This window comes from Sphaerodactylus townsendi, linkage group LG10 (assembly GCF_021028975.2).
Source record: "Sphaerodactylus townsendi isolate TG3544 linkage group LG10, MPM_Stown_v2.3, whole genome shotgun sequence".
NCBI classification, from domain to species: Eukaryota; Metazoa; Chordata; class Lepidosauria; order Squamata; family Sphaerodactylidae; genus Sphaerodactylus; species Sphaerodactylus townsendi.
In genome coordinates, this window is record NC_059434.1 from 5,673,259 (window position 1) to 5,688,189 (window position 14,931).

The 14,931-nt window shown below is 47.5% G+C and overlaps 1 protein-coding gene and 1 non-coding gene across 2 annotated transcripts in view; one reads left to right on the plus strand and one right to left on the minus strand.

Annotated features, from left to right (window-relative positions):
- The window catches only part of CC2D2A (coiled-coil and C2 domain containing 2A), a 92,220-nt gene that overhangs the window by 39,376 nt on the left and 37,913 nt on the right, over positions 1-14,931 (plus strand). The window contains exons 12-14 of the mRNA XM_048509582.1: positions 8,507-8,647; positions 9,983-10,139; positions 13,856-14,085. Coding sequence (XP_048365539.1) covers positions 8,507-8,647; positions 9,983-10,139; positions 13,856-14,085 — 528 coding nt within the window. The remainder of the gene's footprint in view (positions 1-8,506; positions 8,648-9,982; positions 10,140-13,855; positions 14,086-14,931) is intronic.
- On the minus strand, positions 14,230-14,298 carry TRNAA-GGC. Its single transcript has one exon. It is a non-coding gene; the product is annotated as a tRNA-Ala (tRNA).

Consider the following 14,931-nt stretch of genomic DNA (forward strand, 5'->3'; position numbering starts at 1 on the left):
TAGAAGATAATGGATAACAGCTCTGCCAGCTGCCCACCTGGGTTTTCTAGCATGCTCAGGGGGATACCATCTGGCCCAGAGGATTCATTCCCACCCCAAGTATCAAGATACTCGTGAGCCACCTCTGGTCCTGGTTCCCCCTGCAAATACAAATAGCGCACAGCATCGTCCCCAGGTGGGTCTCAGATCTCCTTCAGAGAGAAGGTTTGAGGCAAAAATAGGCACTGAGCCTCTCTGCCTTTGCTTTATCCTCCATCAAGATTTCTCCATTTTTACCTTATAGCAGACCTAAAGTCTCCCTCATGCTCTATTTACTCATCATATAACTTTTTAAAAATCCTATTAATGTGAACATCCCTCGCCAATCTTAGTTCATTCTGCACTTCACATACACGCTACAGGGGTCAGTGCTATCAGTCACAGACCAGGAAAGGGATTTGGGCGTCTTAGTTGATAGTTCCATGGGAATGTCAACTCAATGCATGGCAGCTGTGAAAAAGGCAAACTCTATGCTGGGGATCATTAGGAAAGGAGTTGATAATAAAACTGCAAAGATTGTCATGCCCTTATATAAAGCAGTGGTGGGACCGCACTTGGAGTACTGTGTCCAGTCTCTGGTCAGCCACATCTCAAAAAAGCAGGATATTGAAGAGATAAGAAAAAAGTGCAGAGAAGGGCAACCTTGAGGGATGGGAGTTTGAGGGATCTGGAGCACCTCACTTATGGAGGGAGAGAGGCGGCTGCAGCCGTTTGCGGACTCTTTTTTAGTTTGGAGAGGAGACATCTGAGGGGGGATAATGATTGAAGCTCTATAAAATTATGGCCATGGGGTAGAAAATGTTGGACAGAGAGAAATTTTTCTCTCTTTCACAATACTAAAAACCAGGAGACATACATTGAAAATGCTGGGGGGAAGAATTAGGACTAATAAAAGGAAACACTTCTTCACACAACGTGTGATTGGTGTTTGGAATATGCTGCCACAGGAGGTGGTGATGGCCACTAACCTGGATAGCTTTAAAAGGGACTTGGACAGATTTATGGAGGAGAAGTCGATTTATGGCTACCAATCTTGATGCTCTTTGATCTGAGATTGCAAATGCCTGAACAGTCCGGGTGCTCGGGAGCAACAGCCACAGAAGGCCATTGCTTTCGCATCCTGCATGTGAGCTCCCTAAGGCACCTGGTGGGCCACTGCGAGTAGCAGAGTGCTGGACTAGATGGACTTTGGTCTGATCCAGCTGGCTTGTTCTTGTGTTCTTATGTTCTTAACTTTGGCCTCCCAAGCAACCATTCTACAGTGTTTAGCAACTCGTAGGTATGATTTCTTACGGCCCAATCCGGATTGGGGTGACGGGATGTCCATGGGAGGTTGCGCAGGCTCATGCCAACCCGTTTGCCCCGCCAGGCAGCATATGCTGACTGGAAGAGTATTCAGTACCATTATTGGCATAAACAAAGAAGTTAATAAAGTAATAAAAGGATAAATAGATTAAAAAAAAAGAAAATAGATTAAGATAAATAAAAGCGAGGCAGTCAATTGAAGGGTAGTTAAACAATATATCTGAAGCAGGTCTGCTGAGCCAACGCCAAAAATTTTGCCACATCCACAGTCCTACGTTGGATGTCAATCGCCTCGACTGTGACAGCAAAAGAGAGGATAGGATTATCAAGGAAAATGAAGTGGCAATTCCTGGATGTGAGGATGCGATGAAGGAACGCCTCCTGAAAGCTTTAGAGGGTGGTATTCATTCTCGCGAGGACTAGTAAAAAATATGTTCAACTTTGACTTTGATTTGACCTCTCTTCTGGATCAGGGGCATGTTCTTTTGTGTTGAGGGATCCGTAGGAATCTGCCCACCAGGTAAGCAGAAGGAAGAGCATTCAAACGAACTAGCATAAATATGCGTCTTAGTTGGATAAATTTAAAAAGTACGATGGCAGGGCTCTTTCGGGTGGAAGAGTGATGAGTCCTGTAGGTAGAATGGCTTTCAGGTAATGAGGTGATAAGTTTTAAGTTCCTGTGTCAATTAATCTTTGTGTCAGCAGACTGACAATTTGCGATTCTTCCATATTGACAAAGATGTCCGGCGAGAAGCCCAGGGAATTTATTTTTGTAATACTATGAGAACTCCAATCTGAAGAGAACGAATCTGATAACATCAGATTGATTAGGCTGCCAGGCTTAAATTGAAAATGTGGGTGCAACCAACATCTTAGTGAGTATAACCAGATCCGAGTCTTGAGCAAGTTCGAGCCAGTTTCGGAGCATAGGGTAATTGTCCTCAAACCTCCCGTTGAGAATGATTTTGTTGGTAGAAGAACAGAAGTCGGCAAGGAGTTGGCCCCCTTTATTAGTTAAGCGATCACATGAAGTGGCTGGAAGAGTAAATACAACAACAACAACCTTTATTTGGCATTTAAAAATAGGTTCTAGAGCATTGCCAGACATTTTTGAAATACAAATCAAGAGTACATTCAAAGCGCAGACAGGAAGACTATATAGCAGTATACATTACTTAGAGAGTTCGGTCACTTGTAAAAGAAATTTTGCTACTTTTTCCAAGAGCAGGACATCTGTGTTGTTTAACAGACGCTCCACAACAGAACAGTCAGAGTCACTTTCAGATTTGTCTAGGGCCAGCCTGGGAGAGAAATTCCTAATGCCCACATATCTCGGACAGTTGAGTATAATGTGAGCAAGAGTCTCCACTTGATTTTTACAGTGTGGACAAACCCGATCCTGAAGCGGTATGGAAAAGTAGCGACCCTTTGTAATGGCTGATGGGAAGGTATTGGATCTGGCCCAGGGGTAGGGAACCTTTAACACTCAAAGAGCCATTTGGACCCGTTTTCCACGGGAAAAGAAAACACTTGGAGCCGCAAATAATTTTTGACATTTAAAATAAAGAAAACACTATATATTTTGGGTTTTTTTAACCTTTTACTCCATGCATTCTGAAAAGCGAATGGATGCAACTGCCCTGCTACCTGCAGGGCAGGCAAGGATGGGGCCAGCGGCTCGGCCTTGCCGGCGGCCGGGAAAGCGCCCGCCCCGCTCGAACGGGTGTGCCCGCCCTGCTGCCTGCAGGGCGGGCAAGGATGAAGCCGGTGGCTCAGCCTCGCTGGCCGCCAGGAAAGCGCCCACCCCACTTCAATGGGGCGGGCGAGAGGGGAAGCCCGCGGTGCAGCCCAGCCGACCGCGGGCAGTTGGTGCGCCCGCCCTGCTGCCTGTAGGGCGGGCAAGGATGGGGCCGGCGGCTCGGCTCGTGGAGCCGCAGTGCAAGGGCAGAAGAGCCGCATGCGGCTCTTGAGCCGCAGGTTCCCTACCCCTGATCTGGCCCTTGTGATAATCCATCTCTGTTGGGGTTCAATTAACAATTCAAGGAAGAGTAAATACAGAGGGGCGGGAGGGGAACCGCGGAACTCCGCAGTACCCAGCTTGCTTCTGGTCGACACTTCCAGATTTTTGTTGACCTAACTCAGTGGTGGCGAACCTACGGCAGTGGTGGCGAACCTACGGCACGGGTGCCAGAGGTGGCACTCAGAGCCCTCTCTGTGGGCACGCGTGCACAGAGTTTGTCATGTGGGGGTGCGGAAAATCGCCCCCCCCCCCCCCACACACACACACATCTAGGCTGGCCTGGGCTGCTGAGCACAACACATAGGTAACCCTGTTAAGTGCTGTTAAACCCCACTGATTTTCATGGAAAGAACTAAAGCACAAGTAAGCTTGGTGGCTGGCAATGGGGCTTGCTTCTAAACCCTCCTAGGGTTGTAATTCACCCATTCGAAGCATTGCACGATTGCTTCAAAGAAAAGCCACCGACTACCACCAAGCTTACTCCCTAGTAATGCGTGCCTTGGAGCCAACCCTTTTTTTCTACACTAAAACCTCAGTATTCAGATTAGATTGCCGTGTTGGCACTTTGCGATAAATAAGTGGGTTTTGAGTTGCAGTTTGGGCACTCGGCCTCAAAAAGGTTCGCCATCACTGATTTAACTTGTAGGCTGGCGAGTTCCCGGAGGTGGAGCTGACGTTGGTTGGCTCCCACCTGGTTTTCGCTCCAGGAATACCAACGGTGGGGAGAACAGACTGACACTTCTTTTTGAGTGGAGTAACTCCATTTTTCCCTACGGAGGGCTTTCGGGTGATCAGGGAGGCTTTTTGGTTCTTCTTCGTTTCCGCACTAGCTGAAAGCTCTCTGGAGGTGGTAAGGCAGCACAGCAGCAGTGCCCTCTCCAGCTAGCTTCAGGATCTACATTGCTCCATTAGTAACTTACCCTTCCTTCCATTTCCTACGCCTGACTTTCTTTTCAACTCAGCAGAACTCCATTGTTCAACTCATCATAGGAGTTTGGATGGCACTTTCCATACACTAAATCCCATTGAGTTTTAGGGCCAAATGGCATGTGAGGTTTATTTTTACTTTAACACAACTGAGGGAGAACTCCAGATTTGATTGGGATGGCCGCGAGAGAAATGGAATGTGTGACCTCCTCACAGCAGTGAGCAGCAGTGGCGTAGGAGGTTAAGAGCTCGTGGATCTAATGTGGAGGAACCGGGTTTGATTCCCAGCTCTGTCACTTGAGCTGTGGAGGCTTATCTGGGGAATTCAGATTAGCCTGTGCACTCCCACACACGCCAGCTGGGTGACCTTGGGCTAGTCACAGCTTCTCGGAGCTCTCTCAGCCCCACCTACCTCACAGGGTGTTTGTTGTGAGGGGGGAAGGGCAAGGAGATCGTAAGCTCCTTTGAGTCTCCTGCAGGAGAGAAAGGGGGGATATCAATCCAAACTCTTCTTCTTCTTCTTCCTTCCATTTCCTACGCCTGACTTTCTTTTCAACTCAGCAGAACTCCATTGTTCAACTCATCATAGCAGTTTTGATTACACTTTCCATACACCAAATGCCATTGAGTTTTAGGGCCAAATGACATGTGAGGTTTATTTTTACTTTTAACACAACTGAGGGAGAACTCCAGATTTGATTGGGATGGCCGCGGGAGAAATGGAATGTGGGACCTCCTCTCTTAGAAGGTCATTTGCCTTTTAAAGCCGCCTCCTTCATCCGTGTGCTTTTCTTTCTGCAGGAGACAAGTTATAGGGACCTGGTACCCCCCTCCCACCAAAGAGAATGAATATATACACAGTTTTGGGTATATGCAAAGTTTTGACTGAATAAATATCCCACAGAGAAAAGGTTTTGGGCCCCTCCCGCCCTGCCCTGATCAGAGACAACTGCAGTTGCGTTGAAGAGGGGAAACAAGCCTTCAAAAATACAAAGGAAAACAAGACTTTGGAAGACATCATGTTGAGCTTGGCCCTTATTTGAAGATTACAGGATGTGGTTTCTCAGATCTGCCTAATTCTTAACAGATGGTTGCCAATTATCTTTTCTTCCTTAGAACTCTCCAGTGCTCACAAGGCTTTTAATGGAGATGTTAATGACAGTGCCTATAAATCCAGCGCTCAGATACAGGCAAATCTCACTCATTCCTGTGGAAAGTTCATATCCATAACTGTGTGCTGAATCATAGGCAGTGTGCAAAAAACAGCCACTATGGTGATACTATGAAATAATAATAACTTCTGAAGCCTCCTATGACTTTCAAAGTTTTAAAACTTTACAGGCCCATTTATTCTACCCTCAATGTATGTAAAACTCCCTTAGTATAGAGGCACAAACAGATTACCAAGGGTACGTCGTTAAGAAAACGGAGCCCGTGAGAAGTATATTTTGGCCGTGAAGTCATGCCACTGAAGTCATATGGAATGTGAACAAAGTTAACAGCTTCTTGGGACTTTTCAAAAAGAGTGTATATTTTGTAACTATTTCAGTCCGTGTCTCAGGAGACTATTTAGGGATATGTGTGCTTGTGAATATTGATGTAACAAAAACGCAGTTTCCGTGGATAGTGCCACAAGATCAGGAATCTTAGACACTGGCGGATTCCACACGGCATAGGTCTAATGGGTTGGAATCATGATAAAGGAACCTGTTTTCTTTTTTCCTGTTCACATATGTGCCCTTCACCAGTTCGGGCAAGTGATTGGAGCCCATGGAAACAATCCGGGTTGCTTTCACGCCTTCACACGGAGATGCTTCTCTCTTTCTTTTTTAAATTTCCTGTAACATGTGTAGCTGCGCAGATGTACAAAAATGAACCCCTGCCACCATGCTGATCGTCCCACAATTCGATTGGCTGCGCCTTGTAGCTGCGCGTATGCAACACACAAAAGCAAAAGGGACTTCTGGGGTGCTGTGTGGTTTCCGGGCTGTATGGCCGTGTTCTAGCAGCATTCTCTCCTGATGTTTCGCGTGCATCTGTGGCTGGCATCTTCAGAGGATCTGAAGATGCCAGCCACAGATGCAGGCAAAACGTCAGGAGAGAATGTTGCTAGAACACGGCCATACAGCCCGGAAACCACACAGCACCCAAGTGATTCCGGCTGTGAAAGCCTTCGACAATACAAAAGGGACTTCCCTGCAACAGATTGGCCATAATGAACAGGTCGCTGTAAATCGGTCATGCTCGCTTCTATGGGGAGAAAACATTCTTGGGGGGGGGGGGGGGGTTGTACCCTGTTGGGTGCTCAGAGAATCTGCCCGCAGTGGGCTGGGCGACCTGCACAGAATGCCTGGCGGGAGGATTCTCCCTGACAGTAGACGGCACAGAACCTGAAGTGAACTGACGGAAGGGAGGGAGGGAAATAAAACCTCCTGCGTTCATGCAGGAGCGCCTCCCACCTGGGATTGTGCAGAAGGATCGCTGGTTTAGCAATTTTCGAAAATACTGGTGTGAAGGGAATAAAATGGCCCAAACTCATTTTGGGAACGAGACCTTTGTGAAGTCCCCCCCCCCCCCAAATGGTTTATATATCGTCCTACTCCCCTTACGTGTTGCCTGTGCAGAGTCCACCACTGTTACCCTTAGAATCTGAACAGCAGGAAATATAACCTTTCTTCTTCTCCTGGTGTAGTCAGGTGCTAAGCATTCACACATAAAAGGTATCGCCATCTCAATTCACAGTTTGTTCTCTTGCGATTCTGCCTGACTTTGGAGTAAGCTTTGGGCTTGCCTGTTCCCCTACTGTACGCATGCAGACTTTTCGGATACATATAGGTTATGTCAGTGGACACAGACCACTTTTTAATGTGGTGGGAGAAGACTGCATTGACGGTCACCCCACTCACAATCAACATGAAGAAGTGAGCAGAACCACAGACACAAACACTGATGTCTTACAGATGATGTTGGGTTGGAAAGTGCAATTAAGTTGTAGCCAGCTTATGGTGACCCTGTCAGGTTTTCCAGGCAAGAGACAACCAGTGGTGGTTTGTTATTACCTGTCTCTGCATAGCATCCATGGTCTTCCTTGGTGATCTCCCATGCAAATACTGATGAGTGCCAACCCTACTTAGCTTCTAAGACAGTGGTGGCGAACCTATGGCACGGGTGCCAGAGGTGGCACTCAGAGCCCTCTCTGTGGGCACGCGTGCACAGAGTTCATCATGTGATCATAGAAACAACTTAGGGAAATTATTAGCATTAAACCTAAGACCTAGTTTTGGGGAAGCAGTGTAGTTAACCCTGTTAAGCGCTGTTAAACCCCACTGATTTTCATGGGAAGAACGAAAGCGTGATCCTTTACTTGGGAATAAGCTCGATTGCTGGCAATGGGGTTTGCTTTTGAGTAAACCCTCCTAGGGTCGTGATTCGCCCATTCGAAGTGTTGCACAGTTGCTTCAAAGCAAAGCCACTGACTACCACCAAGCTTACTTCCGAGTAACGCGTGCCTTGGAGCCAACCATTTTTTCCATACTAAAACCTCAGTATTCAGGTTAAATTGCCATGTTGGCACTTTGCAATAAATAAGTGGGTTTTGGGTTGCCGTTTGGGCACTCGGTCTCGAAAAGGTTCGTCATCACTGTTCTAAGATCTGACAAGATTGGGCTGGCATCCACATCAGGGCTAGAGCATGGTAGTCTGCATTAACTTTCCAAAACTTTGTTATTTGGGTTTCTTAAATACTGGATGTCCTCTCCATGGTGTTCCTTCCTTCTGACACATGATTGTGTCTAGTTATTTTTTCATAGTTATTGCACACAATTTTTGGAACTTTTTGGAACTCATTCGTTTGAAGTCTCATGTGGACCTTTGTCATTATATCTTGAATGAAATTATGAAATTGTACATTGATATGATTTATTGACGCTGGCACTTTATATATATTATGCACTTTAATTTTTTCATTATAGTATAGTAGAATAGGGTTAGCATTAGTGTAAGTGAATTTACATGTGTGCAATCACAATGAAAAAATAACTTTGAACAAATGTTGTTTTGAATTGTTTATTACAAATCCATACAAATCCAAATTACATACAAATCCAGGTCAGTGTGCCAATTTTGAATTTTTGAGTTGTTAGGTTCCATTGCATTGTGCTTGGTACGCTGTTTTCTATCTTGTGGGCTAACATGATTGTGTCTGTCTGTGCCCAGGCAAACCCGAAAACTTCGTGATGCTGAACAAGAAAGAGATCGAGTATTGCTGAAGGCCATCATCAAGGTTTGGAAGGAAATCAAATCCCTGCGGGACTTCCAGAAGTTCACCAACACACCCCTGAAGCTCTGCTTGCGAAAGTAAGCCTCCTCCAGAGAACGTGGCCCTAGCTGAGTCCAGCACGCCCACAGTGGTCCATTAGGGGCTCATCTCTAAGACTTGATTCACCATGAGGTAGTACACGTATGCTCAGATGGGAGCTCCCATGATTGCATGCTTTTCTATATAAAAAAACCCCGTGTAGAAAACTAGTATGTCAAGGAGAAGGCTTAGCAATGACTGTTTCACCCTGACATTTAGTTTGTGGAAGGAAGTTTTTGTATGATGGGAAAGTACTTTTTGATGCATCCCCCAAAGCGTGTTATGTTCTGCGGATGAAAACCTGCTGGTGATCCCTGCCCCGAAGGAGGTCTGGCTAACCTCAACCAGGACTGGGGCTTTCTCAGGCCTAGAACAGGAGCAGCAGTGGCGTAGGAGGTTAAGAGCTTGTGTATCAAATCTGGAGGAACCGGGTTTGATTCCCCGCTCTGCCGCCTGAGCTGTGGAGGCTTATCTGGGGAATTCAGATTAGCCTGTGCACTCCCACACATGCCAGCTGGGTGACCTTGGGCTAGTCACAGCTTCTCGGAGCTCTCTCAGCCCCACCTACCTCACAGCGTGTTTGTTGTGAGGGGGGAAGGGCAAGGAGATTGTCAGCTCCTTTGAGTCTCCTGCAGGAGAGAAAGGGGGGATATAAATCCAGACTCTTCTTCTTCTTCTTCTAGAACCAACCTGGTGGAATGCTTGCAGGATTTGATGCAGTTCTGCAGGGTCTTTAAGTCAGAGCTTTTCCATTGGACTGATGGTTGAGGCAGCTACGGGTTTTCCTTCAGTCTGGCTTCTCCCCGCCCTTACATTGTGCATAGATCAATGCCATAAGATCTGGAAGGATTTCTTTTAAAAAATAATCTGTATTTATACTGGTTTTATATTCTATTGAATATGTTGTGAGCTGCCCTAACCCCCGTTAAGGGAAGGGCGGCATACAAGACTAGTAAGTAAGCAGGTTAATTAATCAATTAAAGTAAAAGATACCAAATGTGAAGGCCCTGTTCTGTTCTGCTGGGTGACCTTGGGCTAGTCTTAGTTCTCTCTGAACTCTCTCATCTCTACCAACCTCACAAGGTGTCTGTTACGGGGAGAGGAAGGGAAGGAGTTTGGAAGCCACTTTGAGACTCCTTACTGTTGAGAAAAGCTGCGTATAAATCCAAACTCATCTTCTCCTAGTGCTAAGTTTCAGTAAACCTGGGAGGTGAACTTTTAGGAAAGAGGCATTCTTAAGACAAATTAGACTCATAGGTCAATAAATTATACTCATAGATAGACAAATTCAACTCATAGGGTGTAGCGTACTGACGAGTGAATTGTTGTTAAAGGGAAGAAGTTGATAAGCAGATGGACAAGAAGACATATGAGGAGGAAATCAAGGCTGAAATTGCTGAATTAATGGAAGAGTACACAGAGGAATATGAAAAGAAAATGCAAGACTACAAAACAGAACTTCAGGAGTGGAAATCCTGGAAAAGAACTCAGGTTTGAATGAGCATCCTCTCATGTGTGTCATGGTCGGGGGACCAAGCTGGGGAGTGGCTCTGTAGATCCGGGATGACTCACTGAAGGTGGGCGCTGCATTCAGTGTCTGCTAGAGCAGGGGCGTAATGCCCATTGGGCAAGGCGGGCATCTGCCCAGGACATCACCTTGTAGGGGGCACCAAAAATGCAGGGTTCGTTTTTGGGTATTTTTAGTGGTTTTCCGTTTTTGACCTGCAGGGGGGCGCAGTTTTTAGGCTAGCGGCACCAAAATTTCAGCGTATCATCAGGAGACTGTCCTTATGCTACCCCCCAAGTTTGGTGCAGTTTGGTTCAGGGAATCCAAAGTTATGGACTCCCAAAGGGGGTGCCCCCATCCCCCATTGTTTCCAATGGGAGCTAATAGAAGATGGGGGCTACACCTTTGAGGGTCCATAACTTTGCCCCCCCCCCCCGAACCAAACTGCACCAAACCTGGGAGTATCATTAGGGCAGTCTCCTGATGAGACCCTGAAAGTTTTGAGACTGTGCCTTCAGGAATGCCCCCCGTAGCCTGCAACCCCCATTGACAGCAATGCAGAAAACTCAATGCAGAACAAAGATTCTTGGGCTAATTTCTGGGATGTTCCTGCAGGGGGTGCACTTTTGAACGTATCAGCACCAAAATTTCAGGGTATCATCTGGAGACTGTCCTGATGGCACCCCCCCAAGTTTGGTGCTGTTTGGTTCAGGGGGGCCAAAGCTATGGACCCTCAAAGGGGGTGCCCCATCTTCCATTCTTTCCAATGGGAGCTAAGGAGATGGGGCGATATGTCTAAAAATGCACCCCCTGCAGGCACCAATGACCTGGTGCAAAAAAAAAAATTTGGTCATGGTGGAGTGCCATGGGGAGGGGGGCATCCAACTCAGGTTTTGCTCAGGGCTCCAGTTTGCCTCGTTACGCCCCTGCGCTAGAGTCCTGAGCGTGGGACTGGAGGTCCAAAGCACATTGAGATGGTTCTCCATTCCCAAGTCTGTCCTCTATGTAGCTGAGAGTAGTACACCATGGTGGGTACCTTGGATCCTGGGGCCTTGGATCACCTCAGAGGTCCTAGGAGCTGGGCAAGATACCACAGAAGAACAGTGGCTATATATGTGTTTTCATGAAGCATCCTGTCTGTGTTCTCCTGAATATTAAGATGGTCCAAAGAAGGTTTTGTGTGGAATTCCACGATGGCTTTCAGCAGCTCGGAAAAACAATGTATAGGCTTGGGACTGGTTCTCTAAGTTCAGCCATCCTTTGGCCATTTGCCTCTACCCTGGGCATGCCAGCTGTGGCTTGGCAGAATCCTGGAGGTTTGGGTATGGTGGACTTGGAGAAACGGAGAGAACTTAGCAGAGAGGTAGTTCCATAGAGTCTAAATATGAGAGTCTGTGGTTGATAAAATAATGACAGTGTCCTTTACAACTGCACAGGTAAGTTGGAACTTTTATACTGAGGAAGTGGTTTTTATCCATGAAACGGGCAAAAAGCTGGAGAGCTCGTCTTAATTTTGGACTTTGGATTTATTGTGGGCACCACGACTCTTCCCTTGAGGACTTGATGCCAGGTTTGTTTGTTTGTTTGTTTGTTTAATATACCGCCCTCCCCCTGAGGGCTCAGGGTGGTTTACAACAAGGTTAAAACATACATTAAAACATAATTTAAATATTAATTACATAAAACAGAACCCATTTAAAAATGTGGATGGCGTCTGGCTACCCCCCTCCCCCACCTTGTGCCAACGGTATGCCAGGCAGATGTTCTACCACTGAGCCCCAGCCCTCCCAGACTTCTGTTCTGTTTGAAGTACCTGAAAACATTCTTCAATATGGCATAGTGGTTAAGAGCAGGTGCATTCTGGTCTGGAGGAACCGGGTTTGATTCCCCGCTCTGCCGCTTGAGCTGTGGAGGCTTCTCTGGGGAATTCAGATTAGCCTGGGCACTCCCACACACACCAGCTGGGTGACCTTGGGCTAGTCACAGTTCTTCGGAGCTCTCTCAGCCCCACCTACCTCACAGGGTGTTTGCACAATATATTTGTACAGCTGTGGTGCATTGTGGAGAATGTTGAGTCTGGTGGTCCCCGTGACTTTGTAGTTTCTGCGCTACTGCAGATGCAGGTGCATTTTTATATTAAATACACTTAGCTTTTTTTCCATTACCACATTTGCAATCATTGTTTTGTAGCCTGGACGTAGTTTGTTTTTGCTTGTGTTGGTTTCTCCAGTGTATGCTAGACCTCATCTTTATGCTTATGCTTTCCCTCCAAATCTGTCGTCTCTTCCAGGGAAACGGAGATCAGCTGAAATCTCCTGCCACCCCCCCCCCCCCAGAGGTTGGGAACCCCCAATGAAATAGGGGACTGTCAAGTGAGGCAGGAAATCTTGAATAGTCCTCCCCTTCCAGAGGGAAGTCGTAATTGCCATGTCTTGGGAAGGGGCGTGCTTGCTCACCTCCCTTGAAACTGGGCCACTCTCCGTCAACTGCCCCTTTTCCCTCAACAGTTTTTAACTAGAGAAAGAGCTGTGAGGAAGTAAGGTAGACCTGTAGTATGGTCCTCAAAGTAAGGGCTTCAACTGTGGGGTGGAGGACGTTGCTGTTGGCTGGAGAGCAGCAGCTTTGTTTAAAGCCACAGAGTGACTCTTTAGTTTGGAGAGGAGACGGCTGAGGGGGGATATGATTGAAGTCTATAAAATGATGCATGGGGTGGAAAACGTTGACAGAGAGAAATTTTTCTCTCTTTCTCACAATACTAGAACCAGGGGGCATTCATTGAAAATGCTGGGGGGAAGAATTAGGACTAATAAAAGGAAACACTTCTTCACGCAACGTGTGATTGGTGTTTGGAATATGCTGCCACAGGAGGTGGTGATGGCCACTCACCTGGATAGCTTTAAAAGGGGCTTGGACAGATTTATGGAGGAGAAGTCGATCTCTGGCTCCCAATCTTGATCCTCCTTGATCTCAGATTGCAAATGCCTTAGCAGACCAGGTGCTCAGGAGCAGCAGCTGCAGAAGGCCCTTGCTTTCACCTCCTGCATGTGAGCTCCCAAAGGCACCTGGTGGGCCACTGCGAGTAGCAGAGAGCTGGACTAGATGGACTCTGGTCTGATCCAGCTGGCTTGTTCTTATGTTCTTATGTTCATGGCTGAGGAGAGATTTGAATCGGATCCTTCCTGTCTCCATCTCTTCATCCGCTGGGTTGAACTAGGAGTGAGGTCCCTTTGAGGACACGTGCTGCACAGTGACCACCATTTGTCCCTTCCTTTGTTTTCTTTTTGAGAAGCCACTAAAAACAAAAAGCGAAAAGCCGTGGTGGAGTTTCAAGGGAATGTGGTGAGTCTCGCTCTGCTTGGCCCCTGCCTCCGTGTAAAAAACTAAACACCAAATCTGGCCTTCGTTGAGGACTGCGGCCTTTTGTGTGTTATTGCTCTTGACAGCGTTATGTATACAGAAGAAGGAGGCCAGATGTGAAACGCTGCGGACTGTCATTCTCGGCTGTTCGTTTATAATTATATGGTACACATTAAACTCAAAAGCAATGACATGCCGGAGCTTTTCTTGGATATTTAGCATTTTTGAATGCCTTGGCACCACTCCCAAGTTTTCAGAAATAGCTAACAGCACGTGTGTGTGTTTTTTCCCCCTGTAACCTTTTCTTCATGTGTGGGGAAACAATGGGTTTGGATATACACAGAAGTCCAGGAAGAGCAAGAAGAAGAAAAGCCCAGAGGATGAAGAAGCAGATGAACTCGAGTGTGCCGAGGATCCCGTGAAGCCCATTCCTCCCCCACCGGTTGACCGGTTGCAGGTGGAGCAGCAGGTGCGGGAAAAAGCCGCCAACATTCGACGGAGGCCAGAAGAACCGGCTTTAGTTCCTGAGCTGAGCCTAACAGGGAACATCACTCCCACGGAACTTTGTCCCAGGTGAGCCAGAACACAGCGAACCCGTGAAGCTGCCTTGTACGGAGTCAGACCACTGATTCATCGCACTCAGCGCTGCCTGCTCAGTCTGGCAGCTGTTTTCCAGGATCTCACGAGGTCCTTCACGCCACCTGGTCCTTTTATAACAGGAGATGCCAGGGTTTGAACCTGGATCGTTCTGCGTGCCAGGCAGATGTTCTACCACTGAGCCACGGCCCTCCCAGACTTCTGTTCTGTTTGAAGTACCTGAAAACATTGACTTCTTCAATGTGGCATAGTGGTTAAGTTCAGGTGCACTCTAATCTGGAGGAACCGGGCAGTGGTGGGATCCAAAAATTTTAGTAACAGGTCTCCATGGTGGTGGGATTCAAACTGTGGCGTAGCGCCAATGGGGCTGGGTGGGGCACGACGGGGGCGGGGCTGGGCATTCCTGGGCGGGGCTGTGGCAAGGATGCAGCAGCTGCGCTGGTCCTTGGGCGGGAAACGAATGCATGCAGGCGCAGGCTGCCACGCACACCGGTGCACCTCCTGCTAGACTGCTTCAAGTTCTGTGCGCTACTGCTGAGAGTAGGGGCGTAACTAAGGCAAAAATCACGTGGCAATTAGTAACCCCCTCTCGGCACACACAAATAATTAGTAACCTACTCTCGGGAACCTGTGAGAACCTGCTGGATCCCACCTCTGGAACCGGGTTTGACTCCCCGCTCTGCCGCTTGAGCTGTGGAGGCTTATCTGGGGAATTCAGATTAGCCTGTGCACTCCCACACATGCCAGCTGGGTGACCTTGGGCTAGTCCCAGTTCTTCGGAGCTCTCTCAGCCCCAACTACCTCACAGGGTGTTTGTTGTGA